The following is a 16,176-nucleotide window of genomic DNA, read 5'->3' as shown; positions in this document are numbered from 1 at the left end:
CGAAAGGTTGCTAGATAATGTAGGCAGATACCCTACGCGCTATCGCCCTCCAGTGTGCATTCACGAATAAATAAAATAGATATGAATTTTTTAGGTTAAATAAGATTTAAGTTTAAGCATCTAAAATCATTGAAACCAGGTCTTTTCCTTCCTGTCGTCAAGTCATTTATACGGTTAGCCTATAAAGCAGATATTCAGAGTTCAGAACTTGATACACTACCAAATTTTGTTCCTTATAAATACCAAAATAATTTCCTAATAAGGCCTAAAGTTCACACTTCATCTTCAAATGTAATCTTGGGCAAGATATAAAAGCGGACTATCGAACATTAGAGTCCTACAAGTTAATTTTTATTAAACCTACGTTATTGAGGATACAATCGCCTTCCCTCGTTGAGAGGGTTCATCTTGCACGGCAATATGTCGTGAAAACAACGAAAAGTAAATTTTTAAAAACGTTTATTTGTCAGGGTGTATGATTAAATGTGCAGCGTTTAGGAAAGGAAACGTAGTTGCACGCAATGTAATTTGGGGATAATTACTCATAAGAACAGGGTTTTAGTTTATTTTAGTACTTACACAAGAATAATTTTACAAAAAAAAATCCCCCCCCCCCCCAAGACGTTCTGAGAAGTAAATCTGGTTAACATTCTGAGAAGTAAATCTGGTTAACATTGGTCCATGCTGCCATCTAGTGCTGTTCCTAGTTACGAAATCACACGACCCAGAAGGGGTATGTCTTTAACAGGCACTTTTATTGATCATGTTGGTCAACTAGGAGTACTTGGAAGGTAAAGTAATATACCCACGCAATACTTTAATGCATTGTAAAATTCTGCCACTCTGCAGGTCATAAGATCTGGCGGATTACAGATGGATACCGTGCAATTTTTCATTTAAGATTTTGTACATCATTAAAATTGCAAAGTCATCCACCTGAAAACAGCAAGACACCCATATTTGTATCAACTGTCACTAGAAAAGGGCTGCAAAACTGGCCATGAGTGCTTGCAGTTATCAGCTGAAATGATCTATGCCCATGTGCAGTCTCCTTTACTTCCCAGATTAAAAGAAAGTTACACACAAGTCTATTGCCTTGCAATTAAAACCCAAAGACATTTGAATACTTGCAACATCCTTCATCAATGGGGTTTTGCTTGTGTAACAGCCAGTTTTGCATGGATTTGCACAGCACTTACATTAAAAGCTGGATGCAATCCTGCAAAACTCACCATCACGTGCACCAGGTCCATCTGGGCTTTGCTCCAACTGTCCTGAAGCAGATGACAAGGACCGGCAATACATGAAGTGCACACACTGCAGTAGATTTGCTGGCACTACCTGCACTGTGAGCACTTTGGAACTGCCAGGACAACAAACCCTATATACATGTGGCTACAGTCAATAGTCAGTGGCAAGACTGTAAAATTAGATCATATTGATAAACAAGTTTGTAAGATTATACCTCCCATGCCCATGACAAGATCAAGCATCAAGTAGTATTTATAAGGCATCCAATTGTTGAGCAAACAGCTTCTCCTGCCAGAAGGAGCACCTAGCGCAGTAGATACTACACTACTTCACTAACTACACAAGATGCACCTTAGCAGGAAAAGCATAGAAGTTCATTTCTCTTGCACGCAGTTGGGCAGGCAGGGGGAATGAATTCCCTCAGAACGAGCAGAATCCATACCCAATCCTGTAAGGTAACAGAAACATAAAAATCTTAAATTTGACAGACATTTTTAACAGTTGTGACCAAGAAACCTGGTGTGGGGGCGGGGAAGCATAAATCCCTGCAATTCATAAGTTGTAATTGTAATTTTAAAAAATTAGGATCACATGTAGCCATCTAAAATTGTAATATGAAATATTCGCAAAGTTAATTGCAACCCTGTACTTTTTGTACTTTAGGAAGTGGAAAGAATTACACGTGACGGGATTTCGATTGAAAGCAGTGCCAAATATTTTAGGTTTTGCGGTAAATTCACTAAAGGTACAATGATTACGGGGTAACAAAACGTGAGAAAAAGACTCTCTTTAAGCATCAAGCCAAATTCAAGCAGCCTGCATCCATCACCAGCGCGTTGTGCACCGCCTCGCGTTATTCGGCGCTCAAAATGGAGGATCTCCACTGAAGAATGGGTGGAACCACTCCAAAACCGACGAAGATCGTCCTAAAACCTAAATCGGTTTTAAAATATCAAAAACGTTATTATTCTTTTGGATGCACAGGCCTACCATTTCCAAATGTGAAGCATTAGTAAAACAGAAGGACCGTCTCTAAGCTCGTGTACAGTCATGGATAAACTACTGAAGATGAGACGCCCTTCAGGTCGCTCCGCGGAAAGCTCAGTTGGATCTTGGTGGTGAGGTCCCTCATTTCAAAACTGCTTGTCGTGGCAGTAAAAAAAAAAGAAAAAAAAAAGGGGGGGGCCTAATCCAGCATCCCCGTATAGTCTCGTTGTTGTGGGCCTTTAATACAATTATGGACGCCCGAGGGTGACCTCGTGCAAGTTTGCAAGGGGCCTAAACGGCGCAGGCGCTGCGTTTTTAAAAGGCGGAAAATGCAATTAGGCGACCACGCAAGTCAAGTAGCTACACGTGAGAAGGGACGGCGTTTGCCGTGCAAAAATCCTAACGATTGCATTTCCTCTGTCCATGTCACCGGGAACAGCTTCTGGCCACTTTTACCAATTCCATACTTTTCCCCTACATCCAGCACCATGACGGTTAGAACTCAGCTTCATTAAACGTCGGGACTTAACTGGTCAAGTTGTCTAGGTGCGTTTCGGTTTTTTTCCCTCCGTTTAGTCCTCTTCCCGTACCTAACAGGCCTGTTTAAACTCGGTGGAGGGAGCCTAGGCTTCGAAGCGGGGGTTGAGATTCACCAAATCAAAGCCAAATTGTCACCCACACGTAAGAAGCAAGACTGTGTTGGTTTAGGCCCAGTGCGTGTGCTGAGCGAACAACTCGAGGAAAACGAATATTAGGCTATTTTCACAATTTAAGGCCCTTTATTTTAGGTAACGTAGCGTACTGGTAAGCACAAACGGGTAGTGGCTGCATGTTAACGATCGACTACATATCGTGAAAAACTTGGATTTCAAATCGTGATTTATTGTAACAATACAGCCATATAGCAAACAAGTGATTAACCAGCTCTAGTTTAAAGGTTAATCAATACTAGTTAACGAGGGGGAGACGACACAATCATCGCTCCAAAAATAGGTACTACGTATTTTTCCTAAGTTAATACACGTGTATTTTTAAATAATACATGTTATCATAGTATAAGTGTTACCAAAACATCTACACGGAAAACTAAAAATGCACTTCAGCTACAGCACTATATATAGCTTACCAACTCTAGTCTCTCACACAAAAGCCTATCCAGCGAAAACATTGGCGCACTAAAAGTGTTTTTGTTTTTTTGTTTTTTTTAAATTCCCAGATCAGGTCACAGCCGAAACGCAAACTACCGGCGGATCTAATAAAACGTAACTTTTTTTTTAACTGACCGGTCGCTATATAGATAGATATATATAGATATATATATATATAGATAGATGTATATATATATATATATAGAACTTAATTGTGTCCATTACCCGAAAGTGTTTTGAATCCTCAGGTTGCAGGAGGTTTCCGAAAGAGGCGCGAACGCCTCGTCATGTGATGGGTTTCTGCTCGTCGCCCCCCAAACACACAAAAGCCCCCCGAACCCAGGGCACGGGGAACAACATCCGCTACACATTTGCATAGTTATTCGGGGATCCTATTTTTTTTTTTAGACCAATTAAATCCAAGCAAAAACGTAATGCATCGACATATTTTACGCACATCTACAATATTTTTCAACTTGCCTAAAAACAGCAAACATAAAAGTTGTAACCCAGCATGGAGGTTAAGAGGTTTGGGGATTTACCAGTTATTTGTTGTGTTTGAAACAATAAAAACACGCAAGCATTTTAGAATTAGCGACGCGAAGCCCGATGAAACATTGCTTATGCCAAAGATTCAAAACAGAATACAGTATAGATTAAGAAAATGTAAGGAAAAATAAATAGCACAGACCCAAATGCCACGCTTTTTAATAGAAAGTGGTGACACTAGAAGGCTACTTGAGAAATTGTCTTAACATTTAAAAGAATAAATGGTACCCCAACCACTCGTATCCTAGATCGTGTTAACATTGGTCTACTGCGCAGATGTTTCATGTTCAGCCCAGGTCGCCAGTCTAGAGAGACGACAAAATGTTATGTCATGCATGTAATTTAAGAGCATCCTTTTGTTATTTTGCTTTCTGGGGGTGGGGTGGGGTGGGGTGCGGGGAAGCAAACTCTCGCCGGTACCGCAACAAATGTTTTTTTCAAATCCGAACCCGTACTACCCACCAAAATGACTAGTCCATAGATTTTCCATGTGAAGGAAATCCACTGTAACGGCGTATAAAGTTTGTACATTTGGTGTATGACTCGTATATGATTTTGGTTTAGCTGTTTCATCATGTGCCCTGAAAGACCGGGAAAGCTGGAATGACCCCTAACCTCTGTAAACCCTACCCCCACCTCTATGGAGTCATTGTGCCATGCATCAAAGAGTTCCTCTCAGCATTCACAATCAGTATGAAGGAGCGTTTGCCTGTTTTGATTTAATACGAAGCCAAGTAAATAATACTCTTAACTAATATAATGCAAACTGTCAAAACCTTGTAAAACCTTATATTCTTCCTAGTTCTACAACAAATGAAAGCAATGTCTAAGAATTCCCAGAACACCTGTTAAGGTTCCAATTTGTCTCTCTCATTTATCTCCAGAACTTTAAATACTTTTAATATAGTTTAATGTTTGCGTGCCAGAAATACGCTATTATGCAAATGTTTATTTTTTTTAACATTGGGAGCAAAAGTAGCCCATTTATAATATATTTTATTCACATGCCTATCGCGGACCTACAGGCCCGACATTCAATATACCGTTACCACAAAATGTGATAGTATAGCATGTGCAAAAGTATTAAATCATGTAGGCCATTTTCTTCACTTGTGTTTTTCGTATTTTAACTATCTGATTTGATTTATGAGAGTATTACCAAGCAAGTGCCGAGTCAGGTTCCTTATAGCAGAGAAAACAGGAACTGCATGACGTTTCTGGACTGAGATTCCGCCTTAATTTCTTCGGATTAAGTAATTCCCATGAGGCGCCGCCAGTGTGCGCTAGTGCATCTTCAACACGGAGAACAACGCGACCGACACTTCCAATCGCTGCCCTACAGACTTGGCCATGTAGCTCAGGTTTTGTATACAATTTACAGGAAAGGCAGCACAAAGTGATAGGCATTTGTTCATTTTGTGTATTGAATTATTAATAGGTTACAAACAAGTTTAGCTTCGTTTTGCCTTCTAGTCGCTGTAGTAGGATCTGTTAGCGACATACATTACAACGTTGGCTAAATTAGCGACCACAAAAGGCTAGTTACCCTATTATAAACAAGGTATCTTTTAAAAAGCTCGTTTCTCATTCGTGTAACATTAGTCTTTTTCTTCTCCGTTGATCCGCTTTTTGTATCAGAACGAGCTTTATAATTAGTGTATAAAGAATGGAGATGACAGACAGAACCGCGGAACCGTCTGAAGAACTGGACACCAGTCGTCACTGGATAGAGACGCTGTTTCCGCCTTACTTCACGGTCCAAGACCTGCTAAAGGGAACACATAACTACACCGACAAACCACGAATCAGTTCAACAACGTTTATGTCTTCAAATCAGCCTTGTGAGGACACTGAATCAAGTAGGCGGGTCTGCTTTACTGCTTTAAAAGAGGTACAACAAAGAGAGGCGGAGATGAGAAGGAATCCAGCTAAAAGAATCATAGACGAGCAACTCGTAGACAGTCAGAGGCCAGGAGCCGATGTACAGCATAAAGATTCACACGAAATAATAAATCCAGACTGCAAGGGGAAAGACAGTGACGTAGACAGATGCATCTGGAACAAAGAGGACATCTCTCAATTACGGATGGTCCTGAGTGAGATAGAGAGAGACCGGTGGAGGCTGAGAGAGCGGCTCAGAAGTTCTGGGGAGCAACTGAACAGCGAGCGGGAGACGATGAGGCGACTGCTGGTGCTGCTGGAGGATCGCGAGGGGCAGCTGAAGCAGGCTAGAGAAGAGGCAGCACGTCACTCCCTGGCTGGGAGAGCCCTGAAGGTGGAGGTTCACAGCATAAACATTCAACTGCAGGAGCTCACCAGGCAGAGCTCGCAACAGGCTGAGGAGGTGAGGCAGCTGAGGGCTAACCTGAGAGAGGCCATGGAGCAGTATCATCAGATCAAACAGGAGCGGTCAGACTAGTCCCGGCAGCTGGAGCGAGCACAGGAGCAGAGGAGGGCGGAGGCGCGGGCCGTCGGGGTAGAGTACGAAGCAGTTGTGGCCAGCCTGCAGCGACAGGTGGAGGAGGCTGGCGCTGCGCTGAGGGAGGAGAAGGAGGACCATTGGCGTAGTCGCACAGCTCTGGAGGTCCTGCGTCGGCACCTCGGTAAACTGCAACGTGGCGAAGTACAGGAAAATCCAACATACATTGTCTTAAGACACAATCACTGAAATGAAGCTGAAAAGTAAATTAGGCTTACAGCTCTCGGTGGTTTTGCCATATAGGAATGAAAAACTGAGTCAGTGTACAGGCCAGAATCATACCTGATGTTTGGGAAGTGGGGAACAAACATGTGTTATAGAGGTTTTTGTAAAATTGACGTTTAATATACTCCATATCTCCTGGACTGTTGGAAATGAATGTCCAGTTTTAAAACACAAATCCTACATCTCACCGTTAAAGTATTAAATCACTGTCTTCTAAAGCAGCTTTCAAAATGGGCACCCACAAAAGCACACAGGTGTTAAGTGTGCAGTTATATTGGAATTTTTATTTTCTTAAAATAAAACTCATGTACATATATATTCCTCTCCCATGGCGGAAAATACAACAGAAAACAGGAAAAATAAAGAAAAAGTAACAATAATAATTAAAATAATAATAATAATAATAATAACTGAGCAAAGCATACATTTTCAGACCAACCCTGAAGACCACCCAGGCAATAACTTAGAATTTGTCATGTTATTTCTAACCACTTTCATCCACAGCAACACATCACTTATTGAAGGCTGGAACTTTTTAAAACAAATCACCACCTTCTGAGGAAATTGTACAATTGAAGAAATAAATCCACCTTTCCATCACTGACCCTGCTTTTAACTTAGTTTAAAATGTTAAGATCTGACAGATATTTGGGACATATTGTCATAAAGAAGCATGTCTTTCTAGACCATCTGGAATTTAAAGTATGCCAGATGTTCACTGTCATACTTGGATATATTTTTTGAAGGCAACAGAAGGCATTTTATGCATATTGTACTCATACCTGTTTCAAAACCTGACATTTCTGTATGAAGTTATCACATTTGTATGTACAACACCCGAGTTCTCATTCAATACATATCAGAAATAGTTGTTAAATACTGTGTCCTCACTCATTTATATCTGCTTGCTTCTGCTTCATTATACTACACGTGACTCACTGACTTTTTGAACCTCTTGTTTGAAACCTAGAGGATCAAACTGGCACATTCATACAGAGGGGTTTCACAAGTTGCATACCAGATGCGCCAACATAACAGTTCAGGTTTTCCCTTGCATATCCTGTTCAGCGATTGAAGGCCGCAACTCCTGTTGTTATAAGGTCTTACATTTGTTTGCATAAGTTAGACTACTACCCTATAACCACAGTAATATGACGACAACTTGCTTGGATAAAGAAAAAAAAAAAATACACAGCACTTAAGCAACTCAAATCCTATGAGGTATATGAGAGAAGAATTTGTGCAAAGAATACATACGTTCAGCGTAAGGGTAAACTAGCTAACTCTATACAGGTTTTTCAGTAGAATCCTGTTCTGCATTTTCATTCAAAAAGACTTTTTAGCCACCAAGAGGTGCAGACAAATGCAAACCAGACATGCGATCGAACAAGTGTTACCACAGTTTTGGCTCATTCAAGTTTGACAGTGCAGATAACATGAAAAATGGTATTCAAATGGTCTCTCCTGTCATAACTATCAGTTAATGGCTTCATCGCCCGTATATGTTCTCATTTAAGGCGCAATAAAAGGTAGCATCTACAGAGCATCAAAATCTGCATTCTGACCTCATCATTCTTACAGTATTACAGTGGGAGTAGAGAATGATCAATTAATGTTCTATGCGTACCATGTATTTCTAAATCAGTGAAGTCTACAAACCTGGAATTAGTTGCACAGCTAATAAATATATTAGATATGTGTGTGTGTGTTTTTAAAAGAGTTCCCCCAAACATTAAAAATAATGGGCTAACCAAAGAGAAGTCAGAATATGCGAAAGTATCAATAAGAAACCAGGAACAAACCATCAAGGTATTTAAATAATGCAGTCAGTCAGCATAAAAATTGAGTACAATGCCAGAAAAGAGACAGATACGTGACCTCAAAGTGAAACTGGTGTCTCAGACTCTCAGACACAAGTAAAGCATGTTAGTCCTAGATAATTTGGCAGTCTTGCTGGAAATTCTCTTCTGCATGTCATTTTTAAAACACCAAGTTTTGATTATGAAACATACAGTTACCATTTGGAGAGAATGGGCTTTGGTTTACGGTGTACTACAGTGCTGGCTTAAAAAGTGAATATTTCATTTTCTAAAGTTATGACATAACTTTGAGATACGTTTGCTTCCAGATCTTTGGAAACCTTTGCTTTCTATGTTTGTAGGCATCACAGGCCTATCCAAGATTTGAAAAAGTTCATGCTGACCAAAAAAGGCATAAATCATCTAACAAATTGTTCCTTGCTTTAATAAAGGTGAAAACCACCTTTAGAAACCCAAAGGAATTTTTTTTCCTATGCCACTACCAATAACTACCACAAATCTTACTAAGGTTAAATCAAATGGTCACAGATAGAAGTCGCACAGACAGTCAATGGTCTCAAAACAACCCATGTATACTTCTAATGTTTTCTCTTGGGGAGGAAGCTTTGCATCCTACTTGCCTTTCTAACAAGAAAAATCCCCATTGTCCCCAATCAAAGGGAAAGACACATTAACTACAACATTTCATTACCCATTTCAGCGGTCAGATGCAAAGAACCGGAGTCTCAGCGAGACCGGCCTTTCTTCGTCATTCCCTTCACTCCCCTCCCTCATTCACATGAAGCACACCTCTGCTCTGACACACACTCCATCCCCCTCTTTCTCCCGCCTCACACCTCTTCCGGCGGGGCGGGCCTCTTGAGGTCGCGTATCTGCTTCATGAGATAGTTCTTTTCGTCGCAGAACTGCTCATCCTCTGAGCGGTCGGTCTGGAAGTGGCTCAGGAAGTCCACCAGCTTTGACTGGTTTTTCAGGAGGATGTCCAGCACGGGCTGCGTCTTATTCGGGTTTGCCACAAACACCTGAGAGCACACGGGAGACAGCTTGCTACACTTTACACGTCAGCTGAGGCAACTTGGTGGCAGTTATGTTGCGGAACAGGCCAACCACCGGAAGTTTCCTCCTAATGGTGTAGGTCAAAACCGTGATGGGGAGAAATTAGTTTTAAACTCATCAGGGCAGAGACGTGAAAAACAGCAGAACAAAGGGGACAAACTATGCCTCAAGTCAGAATACCTGACATTCAGTCCTGCGCAAGCTTGCGTGCATTACCTTAAAAACGTGGAAGGCTTCAAACTGGATGTTACGGCTGTTGTCCCTCAACAGGTTCATCATCAGCTTTAGGTTTTCAGCTCGACTGATGTACTTGGTCATGACGGTGAAGTTGTGTCGGTCCAGCAGGAGTTCCCCCAACAGCTACAAGTGAGATTATGGCAGTATTAAATCATCACAGTATTACGTCACATGTCCTTCAGATAGGAATGGACTGGCCATTTTACCCCGTGTTCCAAAATAAACTGAGTCAGCACAGCCAACGACGTTTAGGTGCTGTCTCTCGCTGTTGGAACTGGCCTATCAGGGAGAGGTCATCGCTACAGCAAGAACCATCTTCATGAATATAGCCACACGATCTAATCAAATTCCTGTAACACGTGTGTCTGCATTATGTGTTTTAAACATTTTTAAACTGCTGTAAAGCTAAGGGACAGGGCAGAAGCAAGACATTCCTTTACAAGGTGGGTGTGGCAGTTACAAAACAAGGAAAAACACATGAGCCAAGGCTGCACTACAACTCCGTTACCTGTGAACATCTGCCCTGACACATCGCAATCAACATGTGACAACCTGTGTTAAAAGCAAAGCTCCTCACCTTCAGGGACTGACGTTTGGTGACGTAATTATCAGAATGCAGCAGCTTTTCATACTCTGTAAACACCTGAAAAATTAATGAAAGACCACTTTTACCAGACATATACTGCTTCTTCCCAGGAACTTTAACAAAATTGATCCACCACCTTTAAATAGCACTTTCTACTAATATTATTGTAAGAAGTACTCTGGCGCTCAACACTTACTCTGTCATAATTTGTCTCTAAGAAATCCGCACACATGATCTTGTGTCTTGTTAGAAGATCCTGCAAATAAAAATGATGTAGTAAATGTGTCTACTCAAATCAAATCCAACTGAAAGTAAGTTTTAGAAACAACACTTTTATAAGTTTCAAGTAAAGTAACAAGTAATATGATAATCATAGGTTTGCTTAAGACGTCAAAATTACATACAGGATATAGTGTCTTAAAAAGGTAAACTCAAATAGCTTGGCTCACCTTAAATGAAGCAAAGGCATCTGAGGCAATGTCAAAGGTAGACAGTTCCACATAACGGAAAAAGCAGTAGAAGTCCTCAGAGAACAAGACGGTTCGGGCCAAGGGTTCATGACGGAGGCACTCTCTCAGCATCATGCCACAGTTCAGAGCCACATCTGCAGTCTCATAACTGCAGTTAACAGAGGAAACACCAAGGTCAACACTCGACAACACCCCTTTTAAATTTCTTCCCCAGATAAAAACATACAACTCCCACCCAGCATCTAGATCCCTAGATCATTGTAGATCATACAATAGCAGCAGAGCTGGGATGGGGAGGGTCAACATGGCTCCTCCATAAAACACAGCCAATAACATAGCTAAATCCTTCTGTCCCTGACCATTCAGAGTAATGATAACCAATAGCGGGCATCTCTTAGGTCGCGGATGTTAGTACTATAACATACAGTTTAGCCATCCTTTCCAACCAGTGATGCACAGTGAAACCACAGGTGATTGTACACTCATGGACTTCCAGCCACAAATGACACTTGCTACACTGGGAATTGAACTCTGATACCAACCACAGGACAAACCTACTTAGCCAAGAGCCAAATTATACATGTTTCGGTGTAACAGATTCATGGAAAACTTGCACAACCAAGCAATGATGCAGTGATGTTCAATTTGTTCATGCACATTTGCCCTAAAAAACATTGCTTGCAGCTCTGATAACAGGACAGGCAATGAAGACAATTATAGCTCTAAAATACCCACCCATAATGCATCAGCAACGTCAGCTACAACTGACAGGCTAATCAATGCTTTTTAGAAAATGCTGATGCATGGCTGGTCCCCAGGGCCTGGAAAACGTACCCTTTTAGCAGCATGAAGAGGATCTGGGAGTGGGAGGAAATGTACTCAACAGTGGGAGTGCGGGTGCCAATCTGACGACGAACTATGTTGCTGAACAACTGCACCACATCCTTCTTTCCCTTTAAGGATCAAAATCAGACACATTCAGCACATGAGTAGCAAGCGAGTTTAAACTTTAATCACAAGCAATGCAGAACAATATCTTGAAAGCCACACAGAGATGGTCTACTCAAAACTGTATTTAAGGCAGCAACATACATTTCACAGGATTGGCAAACTTTGTTAGCAAACCTGAATAGACAAAAATAAATCAATAAAGCTCAGGTTTTGACCAATATCTTAGCCAATCACATTGCATACTACTCTCCTGGACATCATCAAATCTACTGTGCAAACACCAAATCTAAATGCAAACACATGACTTCAATATGAATGACATTCACCTCAAAGTCAATCCTTTGCAGGTTGGCTATGAGAGTAATGAGGAGGTTGGTATTGTACAGCTCCTGGGCCAGCTGGGCCACTGCTTCCGTTTGAGGTTCTTTGTCGCCGGTGCCACACAGGACTTCTTTCAGCGATGCTAGATTCTTTGACACCTCCTCTGCAACCTGTTAGAAAAATCAGTCCAATTTTTCCCCTCTCCGCTGCCATGCTCCAAGTTCAAATTTAAAAGAGGAAAAACTGAATTCACCCAATACTGCTCTTGCTCTAAAACACAGTAACGACAATGCACTCAGCTGCCGGATGTCAAATGCAACACGGCCGTTTTATTCCAAATAAAAGGTCCTGTGAGGTGTCAAATTTCACTGCTGACCTTTTCACATTTCTTGTTGTCAGATGCCTCCAGTTTCTCCAAGCATGCCACATTCTCCTTGAGGTTCTTTACAATCTCTGCTGGGTTCTTCTGAGACTTCCCAAAGGGGAATGGCATGGTGTTTAGATGGTGTGGCTGGTTTTATATGAAGTGAGAAACCTTCCACCTTCCAAAGATAAAGGAACAAAACCCCAATCTTACACAGGTATAAATACCAAATAACTAGTCTATTCAGGCCAATAATAAAATAAACAGTGGGGTCATGGGTGTCAAACGTCTTTTTCCCCCCACTCATGAAGTAAAGTCAGTTTTCACCTTTCAAATCCCACTAAAATACACATAGGAAGGAACTCTCAGATCTGACATCAGCATTCTTAACCTGCAATTCATACGGGAAATGCAGGACAATACTTCATTTACTGAGCAAACTATAGCCCAACTCTTAAACCAAACTATAGCCCAACTCTTAAACCATACCAAATGTACCCAGTTTGAAGAGAGTATAAACCGCACTCAAAAATATGCAACACTATTTGATCCTTCACCCACTATTAAGTTGCGGTCCTATTATTTATTATCTCAGAAATTGTAACTTCACTACATAATAGGGCTAGATACCAAGCTCAGTTTCAAAATGGCATTAACCAAATCTCACAAGTAATATAGAACAATGGTACATACAAAACACTGTGTCCATATTCAATTAATTGGTAAATGCACAAAGAAGTTAGGCATTTGTTGACATTCATTATTGATGACTACTTTTTCAAAAACTAAACACTGAAATCTACCAAGGCACATCAACATGTAGGAGCTTGCCTTGGGCAAAGTATACTCAACCAGTGTGACAATTTTTTAAAATTTATTTTGGCACTATGATCTAAATTACTTCAAAATTCTTCCAAATTTTTGCAGTTTAAAAAAACAAACAAACAAACAAACAAAAAACAAAACAAAACACAGAATGTCCATACAATCACTTACTTAAACTCCAACAATGCGGATGCCGAGCAAATTCAAATAGGACTGAACATAATGAATGTTCATATGGTTCCTTATTGTTTGTTTTAATGAAAGGCAAACAAGAATGCCAGAATATATAAACACTATCATGTAAGGTTACTGTTCAGGATTAATTCTTAGACATACAGTCCTTTCAAAATCTAGTTTGTTTTTACATGCCATATACTATGTTAAGAGTCTAAGTAAATCTAACAAATGTCTTATTCTCTTGCAAGTGCTTGAATTTACCATCCTGCATGGGTCTTTATTTGGATTGCATGGTGCCAAGCATTATCTCACCAGGCTATTTTTCTAGTATGGGACTAACAGCATCAAAACAACTGTAATTCTGTGTCGTCTATTAATGACACACTGATTCAGCCTACTGGGGGACAGCCTGAAACTGAGCTACAGTATTTATGCTAATTTACAGACTACTTGCCAAGACATGTTAAGCATGAAATGGGGATGAACTAAAATGTTTGGCCTTTATTCTGTCATTATTCAGCTTTCCTATTCCTTTAATTTAAAAAAGTTAAACAAACAGTCTTAAAAGTATGGCATAGATAACCAGAAACATCCCACGTGCATACTTAAGTAGCTATTAGAAGTAAAGAACATATACGCAGTATGAATGTTTGACTCTGAATTGAACGTGATCTTTTTAAATTCCTACTTTTCACATGGCATTCTTTTGTGAGCTTGGGCAGGTAATATGTGAACAACTTTGACTACGAATACAATAAACTACAAACTCAAGCAAGTCTGAGCAGTAATAAATCAAGCAAGCAAGCACGACTTGCCTCTCCACCTGAACTAGACAGCTGTTAAAGAAGGAAACTGATGTCTGATCAAGATATCTGCCACCACCCAGTTAGACTGAAAAAGCCAGCAGACACCGATCAACATTTCTCAAAAAGCTACCTAGTTAGCTACTGATTTTTATAGACGTCACACACTTCGAAATGTCAATTAGCTATGTGTTCAACTAATTTAAAGTGGTAAGAGCCAGCAATTCATGGAAATACAGCTAGTTTGCTAGCTAGGATAGCAAACCAAGGCAAGTCGATTTCCTGTCTAGATTCAGCAGTATGATTACCAATGTAATCTAGTTAGCGAGTCATAAATAAGAATATAGAAAGCGGGCTGAGGTAGGTAAACCAGTAATCCGATATTTAGACATGTTAGTAGCTATTTAACCTATATGCTGAGCAACAGGCTACGATCTCTGATTACTTAGGTTACGTTTAGATGGTTTCCTCTCTTCCAGTGAGAGCAACCAGCACCGCACAGCACGCACGGAACTTTCTCCCAAGTGACAGCTTTGCTATAGCAAGTCCACTGCTGGATTTCTAAATACTGATGCAACTAGACGGGCAAACTAAACAGCAACGCAGATGTAATGTTAATGTAGCCATCGGTCCCAAAACCCTGAAAATGACACCACTAGCCAGGCAACTTTGAACTGAAAAGCGGGTTTAGGAGGAATCGTAGAAAATGGCAGACACGACGAGACACCTAGACAAGTCAGGGGTTTACTAGTTACTTTGTCTACTAGGACGGCTGTTAATATGATCTAGTTGAGGTTAGGTAGCTGGTTTGGATATCGAGATGAAATAAGATGGGAGTTGGATACTCACCGCATTCACCAATTTAAACGTCGACGCTGGAAAACCACTCAGACCAAGTTAGCTAACCTAGCTAGATCAATCGAATAAACTAGTTATAAGTACCACCACACGCTAAAACATTATTCAGACTGTGGCGTACATGTTATTCGCCCTTAAATATGTTTTTTAAAACTGCAGTTAGCTGGTTTTCCTTGCTCCTTATAACACCCATTCACTGACGAAGACCAGCTATATGCTAAGCTAACCTAGTTATGTCAGGGAAGTTGGCGAGTGTTTTTAGGGAACCGCCCTCCTTTCACGACCGACATGAGCTCTAGCCAATAGAAACCGCCGTCCTTTCACGACCGACATCAGCTCTGGCCAATAGAAACCGCCCTCCTTTCACGGCCGACATCACCAATAGTAGCGTCTACTGGAAGCAAACGCCCTCTTCGATTTATGTTCGTGGTTTATAATTATTCTAATTCAAGCAGATTTATTGAAAAATCTGGCAGACAGTCTACATCATTGGCAATAACAAAATGTGACCCTTTCTTCTGACTTCAGATATAGCCCATATATCCCACTAACACTTTATGTTAATGCTGTTATTGACGCTGAACTTCTTGTGAAAACGTGTTCTGTATGTTGTGATTTCTAAATGAGGTATTTTCAGTTATCATATATTACCCTAATATACTGTCATAAGAAAGGACATTCATTTTGTTAACATTCCAATATATTATAAATATAATAAAAATATAAATATTTTTTTTTAATACAGTGCATTGTGTAGAGACAAGTAGACATAAACCAATTTTGGATTTGTACTATGGATTCTTCTGACTTTGTTATTAGTTGCACCTCAGTCACTCGTTGACTGAGGCATGAACCAGCTCCTATCCCCAGAAAAAAAAAGATACTCACCAGGATACAAGACCATATAAGGCATCTGCAAAAGGAAGGAATACTTAGATTATGATTCTTGTTGCAGGCAATGAAATAAAATAAATCAGCTATTTTAAATAACTGCATCTTATCCCAAAAAGGTATGCCAATGGAATTAAAAATATGTTTGGATAGCTTTAACATCTGTTAAGTGATTCTA

At 40.4% G+C, this 16,176-nt stretch overlaps 2 protein-coding genes across 2 annotated transcripts; one reads left to right on the top strand and one right to left on the bottom strand.

The window, feature by feature from the left end:
• Positions 1 to 5,162: 5,162 nt before the first annotated feature.
• ccdc160 (coiled-coil domain containing 160) lies at positions 5,163 to 6,780 on the top strand. Its single transcript, XM_081699213.1, is given in 1 exon segment — positions 5,163 to 6,780. A coding segment is annotated over 1 exon segment (1,002 nt). The 5' UTR covers positions 5,163 to 5,601; the 3' UTR covers positions 6,604 to 6,780.
• Positions 6,781 to 6,892: 112 nt separating this feature from the next.
• cab39l1 (calcium binding protein 39, like 1) lies at positions 6,893 to 15,350 on the bottom strand. The gene is made up of 9 exons (XM_027013036.3): positions 15,099 to 15,350; positions 12,457 to 12,622; positions 12,086 to 12,250; positions 11,643 to 11,761; positions 10,788 to 10,956; positions 10,535 to 10,594; positions 10,330 to 10,395; positions 9,732 to 9,875; positions 6,893 to 9,481 (listed from the first exon to the last, which is right to left on the bottom strand). Exons 2-9 carry the CDS (start codon positions 12,571 to 12,573, stop codon positions 9,290 to 9,292), a joined length of 1,032 nt encoding a protein of 343 aa, XP_026868837.1. The 5' UTR covers positions 12,574 to 12,622; positions 15,099 to 15,350; the 3' UTR covers positions 6,893 to 9,289.
• Between the last annotated feature and the right edge of the window lie 826 nt (positions 15,351 to 16,176).

The sequence above is a fragment of the Electrophorus electricus genome, chromosome 16 (assembly GCF_041902795.1).
Source record: "Electrophorus electricus isolate QZ-2024a chromosome 16, ASM4190279v1, whole genome shotgun sequence".
Taxonomy (NCBI): domain Eukaryota; kingdom Metazoa; phylum Chordata; class Actinopteri; order Gymnotiformes; family Gymnotidae; genus Electrophorus; species Electrophorus electricus.
The sequence above is the reverse complement of the archived record's forward strand: the minus strand, read 5'-3'. Positions and strand labels throughout refer to the sequence as shown.